This window comes from Trachymyrmex cornetzi, unplaced genomic scaffold (assembly GCF_001594075.2).
Source record: "Trachymyrmex cornetzi isolate Tcor2-1 unplaced genomic scaffold, Tcor1.1 scaffold83, whole genome shotgun sequence".
Classification (NCBI taxonomy): domain Eukaryota; kingdom Metazoa; phylum Arthropoda; class Insecta; order Hymenoptera; family Formicidae; genus Trachymyrmex; species Trachymyrmex cornetzi.
Genome location: NW_017300169.1, coordinates 4,109,854 through 4,129,579, shown reverse-complemented (window position 1 = coordinate 4,129,579; position 19,726 = coordinate 4,109,854). Strand labels below are relative to the sequence as shown.

The following is a 19,726-nucleotide window of genomic DNA, read 5'->3' as shown; positions in this document are numbered from 1 at the left end:
AAAACTGAAAAAAATGTATTTGTAAATTCTATGAATATTATTAAGCATCAAGATCCATTTTAACCGAAAATAGAATTCTTTCTTTTATTTGATTTATTCTTAATTTCCACTTATAATTGTTTACTTAAATCTGGAAAAATGACTTTCTCTAATTATTCGTTATTGCGACAATCTCCACATAAGTAGTCGAATTGATAAGATATTATCTCGGAAAGTCAGAAGCTTTGGATTCAAACTCTGGCTAAGGTAATATTTTTTGCAATATGTTTTTTGCAGTATTTTAAGGTGCTCGTTAGCGTCATTAATTTAATTGACGATCAATGTAATTTATTTTATGATGTTATTTCCAATTTTAGTTCATGATTGCGTTTTAAGTCTGAATCGGCGTGTAATTTACAGAAATTGAAGAAATGTATTTCTAAAATCTACATATGAATATTATTAAGATTCGCTTCGATGGTCCAGAAAAATAGGATTGTTTCTCTTACTTTATAAATCCGTCAAACATTCGTTTATATTTTTTATCTTTTTACTCTAGTTTATCACCAAACTGTATTTGTCCATGCGCGAATGATGTGCGTCATATTCGCAAAATTCACCAACAAAATTTTCACGTATTTTCCGATCTTGCATTTTATTTATTCGACGCGTTTAACGCGTGGATTTAGCGATGTAGGTGCCATTTTTTAATAATTTCCTCTTTCCTTCCGCTCTACTCGTCCTTCAGTGACTGAATATCTTTTCTTCTTGCGTGTGATTACAGGGGCGTGTTACGCCGAGTTTGGAGTACGAGTGCCTCATACGACCGGCAGCGCTTATATGTACAGTTACGTGACAGTAGGCGAATTAATAGCATTTATTATTGGATGGAACATGGTGCTGGAGTACCTTATAGGTACGAGTGCGTGTGCGTGCGCCCTTAGCGCCTGCCTGGATGCGTTGGCGAACGGTGCTATTTCCGGGGCGATAGCCAACAGCGTTGGCACCATACTCGGTGAGTATTGACTTCGGACACTGCAAACGATCAATTACTCCAAAACAAACAAATTTAAATGACAGATTTTACTGGGAGAAGAAATTAGATCTTCGAACGCGGTAAATTAACGTAGGCTATAACCCAATGAGCAGAATGTCTAAAATCTACGCATAAGACAACTTTAAGATATATCTTTCAGAATTCTTTATGAAATATCTTATGCGTTGATTTTAGACATTCTGTTCATTGGGGAATCATTATTTTTAATATTTTACGAAATATTTTACGTATTTTGTTATACATTTGTAATATTATATTTGGAATATATATCCATGAAATGTTTCTGTTCAGTAATCTATATTTGCAATATGTACAATCTACGTTAAATTAAACATAACATTCGGACATACAATTTTTGAAACGTCTTATATGAGTTCACCTTGGTCTTATTCTTCACGCGTCAGTGAGCCTTAAAGTTTCCGTTCCAGTCGCTCGTAAAATTGTGAAACGGCGAGTCATAGTCACCAGTGTCGTCGTTGGGAACGACGTTGTAGAAATTTACGAGCAGACTTCCGTTCCTTCTTGCCGAGAGTTTAGCGACGTGACTCCTTTGTCCCTGGTTCGATCACGAAACGCTCTCTATGCGTTTTTTCGCGATAAAGTGACGACAAAAGAGATCGATGATTTGACAAATGCATCGCGTGCGAACTACATGCGTTGCTTATGTTCGCAGAATTCGCCAACAAAATTTTTACGTATTTACTGATCAGCAAAATTGTCGGAAAAAAGAACAAGAAGGGAAAAAGGAACTCCAGCAATAGAAATATAAAAAGATATATAAAATAAAATAATCTTTTCACATCATAATAGAAATAAAAAAATATATAAAATAACGTAATCTTTTCGGATAAAGAGATTATTCTTTAATTTCTTAGTTTTCAAGTTTATACTCGATGAAAGCCACATGTAGATCCCTAAGTAATTAAAATCGACTTTTATGTCTCCTAACTTCTTCGCGAATAAAGCGAGTGAATAATGGGGTTTCCCCATTAATCTCATCGATTTCATGTTAGATAATTAGCGACGATAAGCTCGAACGAAAAACTACTCGACAAACAAAATATACACCTCGTACGTTTCTAGATGGTGACATTGCTGGGATTGTTAATTCAAAAAAAATCGTCACGCTCAACCGAGTCCAATCCAATTTTCTAAAGCGAATTAATTTACTGAACAAGCTTTTCGTCGACGTGTAAAAAGGGTAGAACGCATGACGGCAACCTGTATGCCACGTTTTTTCTTGTTGACCGACGTTTATATATGAAGCGTTCGAGTCGACCTTAATTTTAGCGACAGATTTTTTTAGTAAATCTGGAGTTCTTTTTACAAATAATTTAAACGAAAGCAGCGAGTCTTTCTCGTAAATTTTTAATACTAAATTTATTGATAATTGAATTACGAAAATAAAATTTTGAATATCCCAGCGAACAATAACGTTATTTAATTGTATTATATTTGAACATATGTTGCAATTTGATTTGATTAAAGAAGGATCGAAGAATCTATTAATAAGATTAAGGTTGAGGGTTCCGAAACATGCTCCGAAAGGGAAGGACTCTGGGATTCGTCCATTAATTTATGACACGCGTAGCCACAGGCGAAACGGATCGATCGTGCATATGAGCGCAAATTGTAGACCAGCTAATTCACGTCATATGCCCGTTTTATGAATATTCAGCGATGCTTGGTAGCGACATTAAGCCAATATTCTCTAAAGTGAACGTCGATGTTTGAGGAAGATATAACGGAAAAACGTCGCGAATTTTATAATTAGTTATGATGCTGCTAGCAAATAAACGCATTATTATGCTACAAAAACAGTAGAATGTATAATTAGAAAATGCACCTAACGACAAAAAAACATTTTCACATACAAAATCATAATTAGCATAATATTCTTTTGTTTTGTAAGGAAAGGGGAAAAAAGCATTTACGTCACTACTCCGTGACATACATATACCATGGCCGTTTCAATAAATATCATATCACATTCAATAAAAGTTGCATGATATAAGTTTGGCGTTTGCCAACATTTTTTCGAAAACCTTCCGATCAAACATGAATGTAATAAGATTAACGTTGCTGTAAGACTAATAATGTTGCAGAAGATTTCTCTTCCGATCGTTCCCAGAGGCTATAGAGTTCTCTACGCTCCAATTCCCTCGGAATTTCTTGACGTCTGAATCTTTTTGTGCGGCATTGTTAGAGAGTAGTCCGACGTTACTCTCGTCCAAAGCGAGTGATTCAAAAGCGACGTGAGTGATTTCTCGTGTTACGACGTTTTCTGCTTGAATCAACCTCTTTCCCGTCAGTCAATTTTCGGAGTAATTCACGGGGGATATCTTTCCCGTGCTTTCGTTCCCGCCAATTTTTGTGTTCTTGACACGAAACATCATATCTTTTTCCATCAATTTTATCATTGTCGTAAATCGATATCCATTATTTTTCTTACAAGATAAGCCGTGACGGTTGCGTGAACTGTAAATTTTATCGCGTGTTGCTCGTATTCAGTTCGATCGTAGCAACTTGTTAACCCGTGTAATTAAAAATATAATATCCCTCGCGCCGGAGTTCAATAATAATTAATAAAATATAAATTTAGTATTATTGAGTCTAATTAATTGCCCGCACAGCAGATCCATCAAAATAAAATAAATGTTTCCATCAATTTCCGTTTCTCACGATTAATAAATATCGACTAAACGTTAGACATCATCGGTTTTCATTATATTCGTGATCGGTATTAACAGAATACTATAACGCTGAACGTAATATTGCCCACGTTATGATGCTTTTATGCAACACGTTGCGTCTATGACATGAATAGTAAACTGAAATTTTCGAGAGCTTTTGTAATAATATAAAAGTAACGTTAAACAAAAAAGTTTAGTATATTAAATTACAGACACTCGCGGCGATTATATTATTACCATTAATTAACCGTCCATCTTGCGTTTCTAAAAAAAAAGAAGAATTTAATTAAATACGGCTCTCGCGATATTGCACTTTTTCTCTCTTTCGACGTATTTCCCATGCAATCAAAGGAGCGCCATGTAAGAATGAACTTTTACGGTATTAACGCACGTAACGTTATGAAAATGCCGCGCGTCCCATAAATTTCGTTCGCATTTCAAAAACTCATAAGAATAAGGCGAACGAGCTTCATCGTCTTTTTAATACACGCGACACGCGAAAAATGTTAACTCTGACACCGTTTGTAAATTCAGTCGGTGCTTTCACGTCTCAAGGGAGAAAATGCTCTTTTATAATTTGATATACTACGCTAGACGTATGAAAGTACAGTTGAATATACCCGATTAAGTTACGTATCTGAACACGCATGCCTTTTCTTTCAAAATGCAAAGAAAGAAAGTTATCGCAAATTTGCGAAAATATTTGTGTAGTATGAAAAGTAATATTACCTTTGGATAAAAATTGCAAATATTCAAATTGCTTGGGAAACTCGATAAATTATCTGTAAAGTGGATTTATGTCCGCAGTATCAATATTGAAAATTAATGTTGTTACGAAGAATGTATTTATTGAAGATACTTTGAAGGATATTAGGAAAAGATGATTGTATAATGACCAACATTTTGCCCGTGTAATGTCCCGGAAGCTGAAATTATTAATGGTTCGGTGTACAAAGGGGTTAGCTCCCTTTATCAAACTTCTTTACACAGGCGTGTCGCGGCAGCGAGGAAAGTTTCACTTGCGCCAGTAGAGGAACAGCGGATGCGCCACGACGGCGCCAAGTGGCCGCAAAACCGGTCAACCTTAATTAACTTTTTCTCGCTCGTTGTGCAGACATTTGCAGATGAGTTTGCAGCTGTTACGCTTGCAACGCGCACGAGAGCTTGTAATTGTTGACGCGCGAGCCGAATCGCGTCGCGATATTTGATGTCGAGAGTCAAATTAATTTTGAAAATATTTTCGAAACGATGAAAATTCAGTGAAATATTCGATGAAACCAATACGGGCGAAATGATGTCATTCGTGACTCGATTGAAATAAAACAACAAATTCGCGCATCACTCCAGAATTGGTCGTTTTTATCACTCAAATAATCATAAAAATTCGAAAGAAAGAAGTATCGTGTGGATGTTGAGGGTTCTTCCTAATCTTTTATAAACCTATTATAGATATCTTTAGAAGTTTTTCTCCGGCCCTTTGTACTAATACGATAAGATTTAATTTCCGCAAATCTTTTCGACCTTTTCTCCCCTTCATTAGAAACAACTGTCATATCAAGTTTCGGAAACGTCGGATTCGAACATATATCTCTCAAAGTTCATCCAAATCCGCTAATTCTCGTGATTTCGTCAATCCCGTGAAATTCTAATCCGCTGATAATCCCTTCGGATGTTTACCAACACGTGTAATTCGTTAGTTCGCACGTTCCATGCGTAACTTACGCAGATATCTCGGCTACACGCGTTTTGCGGTTGGTATGCACGTTGCACGTAGAGGGAAATCTGGATGGTAGGGGATAGATCTGGAGAAACGTCGGGCGAACGGGAGGAGGGATAGGGTTAAAACGATGGAGTTGTGGTGGAGGAGAGTCTGAGGGGTTGGAAAGCTAGGCGGCGTGCGGAAGAGGGAGGACAAAAGCATGAGGGGGTGCGAGAGGGGCGCTTGCGCGGATGAGACTAGGTCTGGCACCTGTGGACCTCATCGATCCGAACCGGTTTGCGAACCACACGCTCCGACGCTTTTTAACCTGTCCACCTGGACGCCGCGCGCCGTAGTCAACCCTTTCCGTTCCCTCCATGTCATCTTCGTATTTTCGTAGTCCATCTGCCATCGAGCTTTTCGAGAGGAGAGTTTAATCCTTGAGATTGTTCCTTAATCCGAGCGCTCATCTTATTTGCTAGATTAGCAAGATAGCATTTCGATCTTTTTAATTCTGCAGCGCTTCTCGATGCATATGTCAGCGATTTCCATTTCAAATTTAACGCGACGGTGTAACTGAATTAATGAATCTTAAATAAATATCTACTGAATTTTAAGCAAAGAATAACGTTTTTAAGAGTTCGTATTATTGTAATGTACAGCGTATATTTTTGCGAAAAGAAATGAGAAATTTACAGTCGACACACATGTTCTTTTTAAAATAGGGGAAACCGAGGTTCGATGGCACAAGAGGCATGTTGTGTTCCATTTATGTATTTATGGCGAGAGATGTAACGGAAAAAAATTACCACAAAATATATCTCTTTCATAACATAGATTCTTTCCTCTATGTTTTATTTAATCTAAACAAATAGTATAATAAAAAAAAAACAAATCTGATTTAAGAGAAGGCAAGTAAATTTTTGATGAACGTTTCAAAATTTCATATTAATGTTCTTCAGCTTGAGAGAATAAATTTATATACATATATCTTGTTCATTTTTAATTTTTTATTTCTACACTTTTCTACTTGTTATTTGCGCCTCTCATCTATTGTATTTCGTTCTCTCATTTTAATGTGTTGTTATACTTAATACACTTCAAATGCCATCCGTACTTTGTGCAGTATAATTGTGAGATTATCTCATACACTGTCTTAAAGAATATCCAAAGGACGTCCACATCATAAGGATGCTTTCAAGATACCACTCGGAGAATTGTATTCTATAGGACTTTTTAAATAAAGATACTTGAAATATTATTTTGATTACACTTCTTTTTTTATGGCATTATATTTGGTTTTTTCTACAAAATATACTTGTTGATGCCTTTTTTAACATTTTTAATGTCTTTTCCAGATATAATATAATGTAAGAAATGAATCAGAGATGTTACTATTATCAAATTTAAAAATAAAAAAATCTGCACTATCGACCTCGATCGAGTTCAGCCTTCGATTTAGGATCCCCTTAACTTGACTTGTTATTGCTCATGCATGAGAATGTTTGCACTTCATTTATTACTAAAAAAAACTGTACAATATACAAGGTTGTTCCTGTCATAAAAATATATTGTACATCACTAAAAAAATACTAAATATTTGTTTGAATAGTTCTAAGTAAATATTTACTAAATGTAAACATATATTTATTTGATATAAAAACCATTAATTTATAATTTAACTATCATTTTTTATTGAGTAAATATTTATTTGTTGTAAATAAATGTTTATCATTTAAAGCAGTATGTATTAAAATTTATTAATTTTTCTTTCACACACACACACAGTAGAGAAATGAGAAAAGTTCGTTTTTAGTATAGTTTAAACAGAGTGATTAATTGTTCAAAAAGTCGATTGCCAAAATTGTGAAAACTGTGCCAACGATCCCCGGTCTCTCTTAAATAATTTGTTTAATTTCTTATCCTCTTTTGTCTCGTCAATATTGTACCTTTTCGAGAATAGTCTACGAGAGAACGGAAGCTTCGCAGGACTAGCGAGAGATGCGACACGGCTCGCAGACGACACTGCCTCGTAAAATTATTCCTGACACTGTTCTCGCGATCGTTAACCGGCAGTTAGAGGGGATACTTAATCAGAACTCTAGTTTCAGCACGGCTTATACCCGACGGCGTCGTTGTAGATAACGGTATCATTGAACTTATCCAATAATGCGGTCATGCTCATGCGAAGAGTGTCACAGTTACTGGAGCACGTTGACGTTTATTCCTATATGACAGTTTAGAGAGAGCGTGTGAGAGATATCGAGAGAGAGAAAGAGAGAGAGAGAGATTGTGCTTGCTAATTGTACTTCACACTTCTCGACATTACCGCGACTTGTGGAAACGAGAAAATCAACAGCAGGACCTATCAAGATTCAAGGGAGATGCATAGAAAAATATTTTCTCGAAGGACAATTCCTAAGAGAATAAGCTCTCTCGTCAAGTCTGACGATGCAATGCATCTTCTCTTATGTGCGCTGTTATCGATTGTTATGTCTGCGGACGCGAGGAAAGCCGTTCGATATCGAGGCCGACATGCAGGCATGCACTCCATTTCGTGGAGATAAATCCCAAAGCTTGCGATCTCGTCTATATTGCCATTTATGTTCGTGATCGGCATTCTATATGCGGATTTTCTTACATTACCTTCGCATCTTCTGAGCCGACATCATCCTTGGAAAGTTTCTTCGTTACGGGATCATGTCTGATCCATGGAATCAAATACTAGTATAATAATAGTCGTGATGGAGACGTCTTTTTAATTGAAATTTCATTGTAGAGTACAATTTCATCGAATCGCGATACTCGGATCGACTTGTTTTATGATGATCGTCTTTCCATATAATTTTCCTAAGCTTTGAAGTCTTGCTGTAAGAGATCCGTCTTGATATTGATATCTGATTTTCTTTTAAATTCTAGGAACTAGAACTCTGTTGGACTTTCAAAGCTTATCCCGCCTACAAATCGCACATTTCAATCATTTCGAGCAGAGGATTTCTGTTCAAAAGAGTTTAATGAGAATTAAATCGAGAGTGAGAGTAATTACAATACTTGAAACGATGCGTTGATAATTGCAATATAATTTTTAAATTATAAATAATTAAAGTTGATCATATAGGGACGCATTTAAGTTTAATGAAAAATAAATATTTGTTTTACATATTTAGTTTATTGTACGTTTTTAAAGTACAATTAATAATAATAAACACTTAATTATTTGGAATAAATGTCACACCATATTTTAAGGATTAGGGTTTCGGTACTTGATCATTTCGTATTTACATCGCGAAATTCAACGAGTTAATTACCGTTAAAATTTGTATTTGCGTTTATCTGTACCTGTCCATGTGTTTGATCGCGGTCTTTCAACCGGCAATGCATTTTGCACATCGTTCGACGATTGTATTTGCATACAAACGTACGCGTTCGCCGACATAGAGATCGAGCGGGTCGCTTGAGTGATCAAAACCGTTTGATTCGGTCGAAAATTGCCTCTTTCGTTTGCGCGCGTAGCCTGTGCATTGACGCTGCAAAGGAAATGAATCAGCAACAGGACTGGCGAATCGAGGTCATACCAATGCATCTGATTCTTTACGTTGCTTGCTATAGAATAATGCAGCGTGGATTTTTTATCTCGCAATTCGAAAGGAGACTTTAGAAACTTGTAGGATTGCCACAAAACTGAAAATCAGAGAAATCAGGGAAATGTTAGGGAAATCGCGAAAACGATTAAAATCAGGGAAAAGACAAAGAATTTTGCAAAAGTTTCTGGAAAATTAAAATTCTTCATTATTAAATAAAGGTTGATACATCATACTTGCGCAGTTTTGAAATACTACATTCTAAAAAATATCGGCGTGGATTTAACACCCCTGGTGTGAATTTAAAACCCAGATGTCTATGTAATTCTCACTGAGTTGGTGTTAATACTAACACCAACGTGGTGTGGATTTTAAACCTCTGGTTTATATCAACAGCATCATGGTATGAATTTAAAATTCATGGTGTTAAATCAACATTGGTGTTAATATTGACACAGTGAGAATTATATAGACACCACTATTTTTTATAATGTACCAACTTGACAATTAAATGCAAGCAGCGTCAGCAACATTTAATAATAATTTACATTACTATGTTAAATTGCTCTTTCAACAAAACATTTAACAGTGTCGAAATCAGAACAAAAGTACAAAAAATTTCAAAATATTATTGAAAGTTAGAAAAAATTATCTGTCTGGAAATCAGGGAAAAGCTATGAAATTTTAGGACTAGGAATTTGTGGCAACTTTGAAGCCACTATGAAGTCGGGACAAATTAATCAGCGATCTTTCAAGTTATTCTTGGGAAAGTCACTCGAGCAGATTGTTTTCTTCCGTTTTAAATAATGTGGCAATCTTTATTCATCGCGATATGGAGTTATCCCTTCTGACGCGGTTTATGTATCTTCTTTTATAAACACGGTAACACTATCAACACAACCCACCGTTTTTTTTCCGTAAAAAGTAGACAGAGGCTACCGATGTAAGTTAGTGGAAATTTATTTTATACCCCGAATATGTATCGAGAATTAATTCATTTTGCAGCATGAATTTCTGTCGGCGATTTCTTATTTGATTTTTCTACAGAATCGACTTTTTCAATCGGACACTTGAATGAAAGCGGCGAGCTTCCCGCGCGCTTCTTGGAAAAATCGCTGCTTTTTCCCTAGCTCATGAATCGTCAGATTATCTCCGACCGCATGAATTACGTCGGTTCCCCACTTGTTGAAGAATTTCCGCCTCGGGAATTTCTTCCGCGTTCGGCTGTCACAGGAACGTCGTGCTCGAGCGAAGCGTAGAGGAGGAGATCCGAGTAATTTGACGAGTAAGAATCCCGGGCATTTAGGTACTTTTTTTTCATCATTAGCGAGTACAACGGTTTTTACCGTTCGAACATATCGATCGTTCGCTGATACATTGCTTCATTCCCGGTTGAAAGTTTCTCCGCACACATGTTCCTCGTAACGAAATGTCGATAGAATTAACGACCTAGGTTAATTCAATTCTGTTGGCTCCGCGAATCTTATTCGCGAGTAAAGAATTGAATGATGTTCTAAAATAGACAGAAAAAACTCTACATGAAAAAACTTTAATGTGAAAAGGCTGTAATTAAATTGGCACATTCGACATATTATCGACGTAAAATATATATATGCATGCATGTGACTTTCACACAGCCAACATTTTTCAATTACAATTTTAGCTCCAAATATTGGGTAAATTGGCAATTACACTTCATTGATTGAAAAAAAAACATATTTAAAGGAAATATATTTTTAAGAAAATAGCATTTCTATGAACTAAGCGTCTTATTTCATTTACGAATTGTTTCTTTTTATTCTCCTGAGATTCATCTTTTATGTAGAATAATTCTGTATTTCTAACGGATCTTGCTATTTTTAATCACGATTGTTCTATAATGGTCTTTAGATTTTTTCGTATTTCTAAACTGACATATTCATCACTTATATATACGATAAACAATAATCATGACTTGCTAAAGTTTCGAATCACATTTGTTCCAGGACGGCCGCCAGATTTTCTCGCGTTCGTCATCACGATACTTATGATGCTGCTAATGGCGGCAGGGGTGAAGAAGTCGCTGGTGTTCAACAATGTGCTGAACGCCATCAATCTCGCCGTCTGGGTCTTCGTCATGGCGGCGGGCATGTTTTACGTGGATTCCAACAATTGGTCCGAGCATAGCGGTTTCCTCCCCTATGGCTGGAGCGGGGTAAGTACGACGTATACAATAAATGTACAGGATCTAAATCCCGTTTCTACCAACGTAGATTAACTTTAATCTTGGTTTAACTTACTTTTTATTTGTTTCTAGTTCTAAGAATTAAAAAAAAATAAGTAAGTTAAACTGAGATTAAAATTAATCTACATTGGTAGAAAAGGATATAAGAGAACTAGTTTTTACAATAGACAGAATTGTTTTAATAGAACAGTTTTGCATAAGATTAAATAAAACTGAGAAATTTTACAAAAATAATGAAGCAGTGACGTAAAATAAACGTTAAAAGATAACAAGAACTATTGAACTCCGGGAAGATGTAAATTCGATAAGAGGTCAATTAAAACGTGAGAGTTTTATGTTTTACAATTTCCGTTTCAAAAAACAATACAATATCTCGTTTATTCGATTTACAAATTCCATATAAATAATTTCAAACACAAAGGGTTGTTACAACAATGGTGATTCGCAACGCCGCGGTATTAACGCCAGCAGCCTTTGTCGCACGGTTCTCATCGCGGATAACGAAAAGAAAAAAGCAACGAGAGGTTGGAGACAGGATGAAAAAGCCCTCTCGGCTGAAGCCCTCTCGGCGTGTCTTTTTCCAGCTGCTTTCATAGGTTTGACCCCTTCACCCTGGCGCTCGTGCCCTGTGCCAACGACAGATGGAATCGCATACTGCGGTATTTTGATATTTGTTTAAAGTATTAAGAAAGGACATTGGTTTCGCAATGAAAAGAAAAAGAGATGTAGCTGACAAAGCTAACTTTTTAAAACATTTTTATCTGCAATGCAGTAAACGTCCGTTTGACGACAGAAAATTACCAATAAAAGTTGCTAGTTAAATGTATCTGCAGTTAGAGTAGATACGATCCAATTATTGGACAAAATGACAAAAATTTTACCGGTAACATTAAAATTTATTTTTTAACATTCAGAAGGATCCCATAGAGGTTGAAACGTCTGTACGTTTTTATATTGCTTACAATAATATTGTTACTCATACATCATCTTGAGTTGGTTCTTAGTAATTCCTATATTGTATTGTTTAATTTTTTTAATTATTGGAACCGTTATTATTTATTGAATACTAAAATTTTAATTTTAATTGTTTTAAATTCTTTTAAAAATTATAAGACGAATTATAAGAATTTAAAAGTTCACTTTAAATTGTCATAAATCGTCTTATTAAATTGTTATGGACAACGAATTTATTTAGAGTCATATACAAAGAAAAGATTTGTTTGGCTTCGAAATATCTATTTATACTTGTTTCATTGAAACAAATTTAATTTTAAATGGAACATATTTTGTTTAATTGAAAAAAATTTAATTTTAATGCTCAAATAATTTAAATAATCATATTCTTAATTTAAATATCCATTTGGTTGGACTATTTCAATGCATAAAAATTTGTTTGATTTAAAGAAACCTTTTCTCTGTGTATATATATCATTAAAAGTTTAATATTTAAAATTGTCATTTTGTTCAATAAATTCATGTTCATTAACTGTCCACTAACTAGTACATTTACCTTACATTTACTTATATTTACAAAATCTTGAAGTATCGATGATATACCGAAAGTATTACAATTAAAAAAAAATATTCAAACTTTTTTCGCCCTTTCATATATTCATCGTTCGCTACCGTTAATCATATTATAACAAACTTCTGAATATCATAATGCATCATGACAAGGGAAGATTCCGACGATTCGCGTGAAATTCCAATCGCTCGAGGCGCAAGGTCGCCGCCACCGAGATCCGGTCAAGGGATTCTCCACTCGCGGCTTACGACAGTTATGCGGGACAATGGCAAACTTGTTGCACCAAGTCGGCTCGACAGATGTACCGGGAAAGGACAATGATCGCTAGCAGGTAGAACGACGGTGGAAAATGTGCCTCGTATCACGCACAGACACAGGGAGAGACAAATAGAACGCGATGCGACACAACGCGACGCGATGCGACGCGGTGAAGGCGATATCTGCAGCAATCGATAGCGCGAGATAGAGCCCTGGGATATCAGGACACCGTTCGGATGTCGGACTGTCGAGAGAAATAGAGAGCGAAGTCCGGTGAAGAACGAAAGTCTACACCGTTTGTTTTCGAGTGCGTTTGCATGCTGGGTCAGCTGGGTGGTTATCTGCAGAACCATTTCCAGATAGGAGAATCTGACTTGACTTTACGTAATTTAGTGTAAATCGATAATACGATAATTGACCCTTAAATATATTTTCGCGTATCGTAAAATGGGGTAGCTTTGACTCAAATTTTAATAATGTCCATATAGCACGTTTTTTTAAAAATTTGGATTAAATTTATCCCGACTGGATCAAAGTTTTCTCATTTTATAACATTACTCCCCAAAGAACCACACAAAAGTCAATAAAACATTAAAAATGACTCTATTAATAACGTTAATAAAACAGTCAAATTTTGTAATCAAAGTTATTATTTCGATTTTTATGACGTTAAAATAAAGTCGTTTTGACTTTCTTCTGACTTGTTGTGTTCCTTGAATCTCTAAATTATTTGAAATATGAGAATTACTTTAAAGAGCGAAAATTTTACCACTCTTGAAAAAGAGTGGCAGAATATATATTTTCAATGTTTAAGAGTAAAATGTCATTATTTAGAGTAAGGTTCCAAAGGATAAAAAGAAATAGATATTAATTATTTTATATATAATTTCTTTGGAAAAAGAAGTGAAGTATATAAATGATATGTGTACAATAGGGAAAATCTTCTTTATTTGGTGCAAAGAAAAGGAATCGTACTGAAATTTTGTGTGTGTGTGTGTGTGTGTGTGTGTGTGTAAAGAAGAATACAAGGATAAAAATATTAAGTACAAATAATACATGCTATAGCGGTTCGCGTATCGCGTATAACTGAAAAATTGCTCGAAGCGTCAAGTATAACATGTGAATCATTAGCGATGCACTCGCGGTGATATGCAAAAGTGCGCGTATCGACGGGGAGGTTACTCTGCTTGGACTATCCCCGTTTCTCCGTGCCAAGCATATAATTCGTACGCTCCCCGAGATCTCAAGGGAAATAAATTAAAAACCTGTCCGAACCAGGTTGCCTGCAAAAACATATCCGACAATCCCGGCGTTTCGTCCCGAGCGGATCTCTTTCTCACTCCCTCTTTCTCACTCCCTCATTTTTATTTTCCTCTTTTGTTCTCCGCCTCTGGCGTTTATTTCGCGCTTCTTTGTTGAAGAAAATTCGACGTGTTTCGCGATAGCAACTCCGCGCGCATTTGCTGCACAACATTAGATATTTAAATTCTCTTTAACACGATTTTTCATTTTATTATGGTACGAGACGATAAGTAACTCACCAAGTTTAAGTAATACCTCTTCGCATCTCTTCGCTCTTTATTTTTGTAAAGATTTGTGATTTTTTATTTATGTTAAAAATGTATTTTGTCGTCTCTTTCTTTCTAAGATTTTTATAAATAATATTTATTTATTTTTTAAATACGACTATTTATATTTCTTTTTAAAATAATAAAAAATTACTTGTATTTTCTATCATTGTATATCTTTCACATTAATTTATTTTAATTGCTTTAATGTTATTAGTCTAAGTTCTTTACAGGTTTTAAAATGTTAACAGCATGAAATCAACGATATAATTAAATTTGAGGGGATTATTATTTCAGATTGTGATATTATGTTGAAAGTTCGAAAATAATCACAGCGCGCAGTCATATTTCTGAGATAAATTCATTAAAAAAGCAAATTAATTATATGTATGTTTTCTAACATCTAACTTTGACTGTAATTGGTTTAGCATTTCTCCTATTTAGTTGATGTATTTATATAAATGGTCCTGTTTCTAGTTTTATTATTGTAGCATAGTCTGCTCTTTACTGATATGCTATTAAAGTTTACGAAATGTTACATATCCATTTTGTGCGATAACATAAATGTTTTCCTCCCGATAACGATTTATCCATTTTATTAATTTTATCCACTTTTGTGACTGTCTATAGTCGACGTTATACGATCCGAGAGAATACGTACGCGATGATACGTAATACTGTAATATGACAACGTATATATTGTATGCATTCGTATACGATATCGACCATTTTTCGCGTCTCGAGTGGCGGACAAACCGCACCAGCCTGTCATTATTTCGTACACTGTGCAAAACGTCAAGCTCTTTTTTTCCAGCTTCATTCTGCCTCGTCAACGATCGTCATATGACACGATGTCACACTCGAATTAAAATGAATGGTAACCGAGCAGTCGACGGGATCGGAAATTCATTTGTTTTATGGAATGGCTTTGTGTAGCATTTTATTGCTCGTATTATGCGTCGCATCTGCGGGAATCGTAATTAATGACGTTTCCGTCAATTTAGGATATCAAGAAAAGTGATAGTGTTCTAATCAGGAAATGTGAGGCGCGCGTACGTGAAACAGTGCAATTCGAATATCCGCGCGGCCGTCCGAATTTCCGATGATTTACGTAGAATAACGTCGGTGCGATGTAGTGCAGTTGTTCAATAAATTTATCCGAATCAATACGTTTAATTCGGTTTATACTCACGTCTCTGTATAAATATTCAACATATACAACGACCCAATTATTTAATAGCCTTTTCTGATTTCAGCGAATTTTTTTATACCTTTTACGTACCTTGCGCTTGCTTTCATTTTTTCACTGGTTTGTTACTGCATGTATTACTGGTTTTAATTCAACGAGAGAATTATTTACGTCCGTTCACTTGGAACGAGTCTTTCCCGTATCGATAGTTCACGACATCGGCGCGCTGGCACGTGCCGGAGCGGTACCTTTGACTTTTACAGATCGCGATGCCTACGTGTCACACAGTTCGCGGAGCATCCTGTTCACGACAGGTCAGGCTGACTTGCCGCAACCGTTTAATCTCGCGACGACGGATCGATCTTACTACCGTGATCGTATTACCGACGATGTGGTCGCTAAAACGTCGCTAAAATTAATGACTTGCAATTCTTTGCGAGATAGCGCGTGTCTTTCTTCACAAAGGACACACTTACTGCTTTAATGAAATGTAAAAAACATAATATATATAAGAAAATATAAAAAGAATAAATTAGAAAAGACAAAAGAAATATTTTTAAATATTACATCTGTTTGGTCTCTCTTCTCTTATAGAAATTTAATACTGATCAATTTATTACTGAAATATGACAGTAATTAATTACTTATTTAATGCTGTCTTTCAGTAATAAATATTAATTTTAATTTTTAATACTCCGAATATAAATAATTAATTACTGTCTTTCAGTAATAAATTAGCCAATATTAGATTTTTGTAAGGATCGTTATTTGAACAAATCTTTATCTTATTTATCTTTATTTTATTTCTCTTACAGAATTATTGTTGTTAAACTAATATGTGAGATAGAAGAGAAATTTATATATTGCCTCAAAGAGAGAGTACAGATGTTTTTTATAGCGAGTATATATTGGCGAAGAAATCAGAAATCATTCCAGTCGTAACGTAATTCTGAATTTCCTTCTGTTAAATTACGCGTGAACTTCGCCTATAACTCCGCCCCATCTGCGACAATTTATCTTCCGGTCTGCCAAATATTAGCACAAGATCGAAGAGGAAAGCGCGGAGATGGAAAGGGATTCGATCGCCATTTCGCAAGCTAGAACAAAGAAGAAAGATCCTTTTAGAGGAGCTCCGCAGAGGAAGGTGCTGGGTTTCACGAAGATGTAGGCATAGTCTGTGGTCTGGTACAAGCGGGAGCGACTCCGGTTTCTTTACGATCTCGCCCGTAAACCCTTGCCACTTGCCCATTAAACCCGATCCGAGGCATCACGTACATTCTCAATTTGAATTTCACCTGGGAACGTGACATAACTTCGTCGATGGACTGTAACCAAAGTTAGGACCTGTATATGAAAAGACGTATCGCGAGTATGTGAAAAGATGAAAAAATTCCTTTGAAGATGCACCACGTCTATACATAATGATAATTCCGCAACGAACGCGGGAGAGATTCCAAGTTCCTTTGACATATGATGTTCAGGGTTGGTGGGAGCGTTACATATTTCCTGCGGATAAAACGCGCGTCCTCGCAATTTTTATAAATATCTACGGGAAATTGTAATGCAATGCACCGCACACAAATGGATACTTAATTCTTACATAAGATATATCACTATATAGATATAGAAAAAAAAACATTCTATTACTAAGAAAAATAATTATTCAAGTTACTCTCTTTCTTTTCAGTAAAAGTTATCTTTAACAAAGAATATTTTCTTGATAATAATTTTAAAGTATACTTATTATAAATTTTAGAAAAACTTATTATTGTTGTATTCAAAACAAGAATTTATTTTTTTTTAAAGAATATTATAAAATCGATCGAAGAGGCGACTTGATATAATAAGCAAATCGAATTTATTTTAATTAATTTAATAATCTTAATTAAAGTAAATCTATTAGTATGAATGAATTATATTTTGAACTTGATGCTTGTGATGAACTTATGGTAGATTTATGGAAACATAAATTTTTGAAATATTTGAAACAAGTAATTATTACTTGTACACAGTATATATTTTTCTGTGTATATGTGAATAGATCAGTCATCACGCATTATATGTATATACAACGTAATAATTTAATATCATTAAATCAGAGATGAAAAATTGTCGAATGGGACCAAAGATGTAAAAATTATACATAAGCATTTTATAACTTTTCAAAAAGTATGAAAATAATTGAATCAATAATTTTACTTGTATTTCAGAAATTTCTTTCCATCTTGATTGTATAATATTAATTCTTAATACACGCGATGTGTTTTTTGTGTCCTGAGTTAATTTTCATCACTTTTACAAATATATAAAAATTATTAAGTAATTCTTATATATATTTTGACATCTTTAGAAAATATTTTTTAAAGTTAATATATATTTATAAAAAATTTTATATAAATGTGTTATGACCAATTATAATCAACAAAATAAGAAAAATTATTTTTCATATAAAAGTATAAAACTCTGAAACAAAAATGTTTAAACCAAAAATATGTTTTAATATCTAGTTGATATTTCAAATTACAAAAGAAAAAATAATTCTAGTGTCAACTGACCAAAAAGTTTAGTTATTGAATAATTTGAAGTTGACCTTTTTTTATAATGCATAAATGGGTATAAATCGAATGTTTATTGTATTTACATTTTCAATAATGTATTTTTATAATTGATATTGCGTTACAAAAAGTTACAATTAATTAGAAGAAAAATTTTTGAATTGATTTGAATATTTTTGAATTTTATATTTATTACATTTTTAAATATTATTTATACATAATATTCAATGTAAATAATTTCATTTTCAATTTTTTTAACAGTTCGTGAAATTTTTGCAATGTAAACGAGAATTAATGAAAAATAAAAAAATAAAAATTTTTTTTTGCAAAAAGAGTTACACTCTACACACGATGGATCTTTCATATCCTAAGATGAATTTCCGAAACATCTTTGTGTCCAAAGATACGCAGAAACGGGGGCAATTTATCAAACTTGTTTTTAGATGTCAAAGTTTTTTTAAGAGAAGAATATAGACTATTATTTAGGTATTCCTAAGCAATTTCTAGTATTTTAAGGAAAAAAAAAACTCTGAGGACATGAATATGACCCAATCGTATGTATTAAGGATTAATTCTTTGCAATCAAGTATAACGTCCACGATTTTTTATATCGATCTTTCTGTTCTATTTCTAGAACATTTAGTAATTTTTTTCATTTTCACCTTCGTTGCTCACTCCTCGTTCAGGATACGCTTTATTGTTTACGGTAGTTCTACCGATCTTTGAGCGCCCCATTTGCGGGCGCAATTCCAGTCGAAACCGGAGAATAAATCAATCAGACGAAATGTAATACGAGGATGCGCCGGCTTTCTGGTGTGCTTGCTCTCTCTGAAGATTTATTCCTTTCCTTCCGGTGCAATATACATTTCCAGCCGCATCTCTACATCGCGATATTTTCAAGAAAAATGTGAAGTTTCTCTGAAATTATTCATTTTTATTTGTCCACGAATATTCTGCGTTTTACATAGAATAATAGCCGTAATTTCAACAAAACCATACTAGTAAAAGCATTTGTTGGAATGATCTTTCACGTCCAGAATTACGTTAGATTCCAGTTTTCGAAGAGTAGAAGATATAGGATGGAATTTCGTTGTAATGTACAGAGAATTTAGTTCAAATGCTTCTTCTTTTCGACGAGAGATCTGTTCTAAATAGTTTATGTCCGCTGAAATTGCGGGGTCGAGATAAGGACGATAGTGTGGTCGACAAGAAGAATGAGATTGCCGGTCTTAACGCATAACGACGTGCTCCGTCACAACATTTTTTAATTTACTTACTTATGGTGATTCAACATTCAGTGGAGCGTAATTTACTTTGAGAAGGTACTAATTTCTCGACAATGGGCGACTATAAATTATTGTTTCCCCTTCTATCTGAAATCTACTCTCCTTTGCAACT

General features: G+C 34.6%; 1 protein-coding gene across 2 annotated transcripts in view; it reads left to right on the top strand.

Moving 5' to 3' along the window:
• LOC108768910 (cationic amino acid transporter 2) overlaps window positions 1–19,726 on the top strand; it is a 102,212-nt gene that overhangs the window by 68,721 nt on the left and 13,765 nt on the right. For both annotated transcript variants that reach the window (XM_018519598.1, XM_018519597.1), the window contains exons 4-5: window positions 764–994; window positions 10,995–11,203. In XM_018519598.1, coding sequence (XP_018375100.1) covers window positions 764–994; window positions 10,995–11,203 — 440 coding nt within the window. The remainder of the gene's footprint in view (window positions 1–763; window positions 995–10,994; window positions 11,204–19,726) is intronic.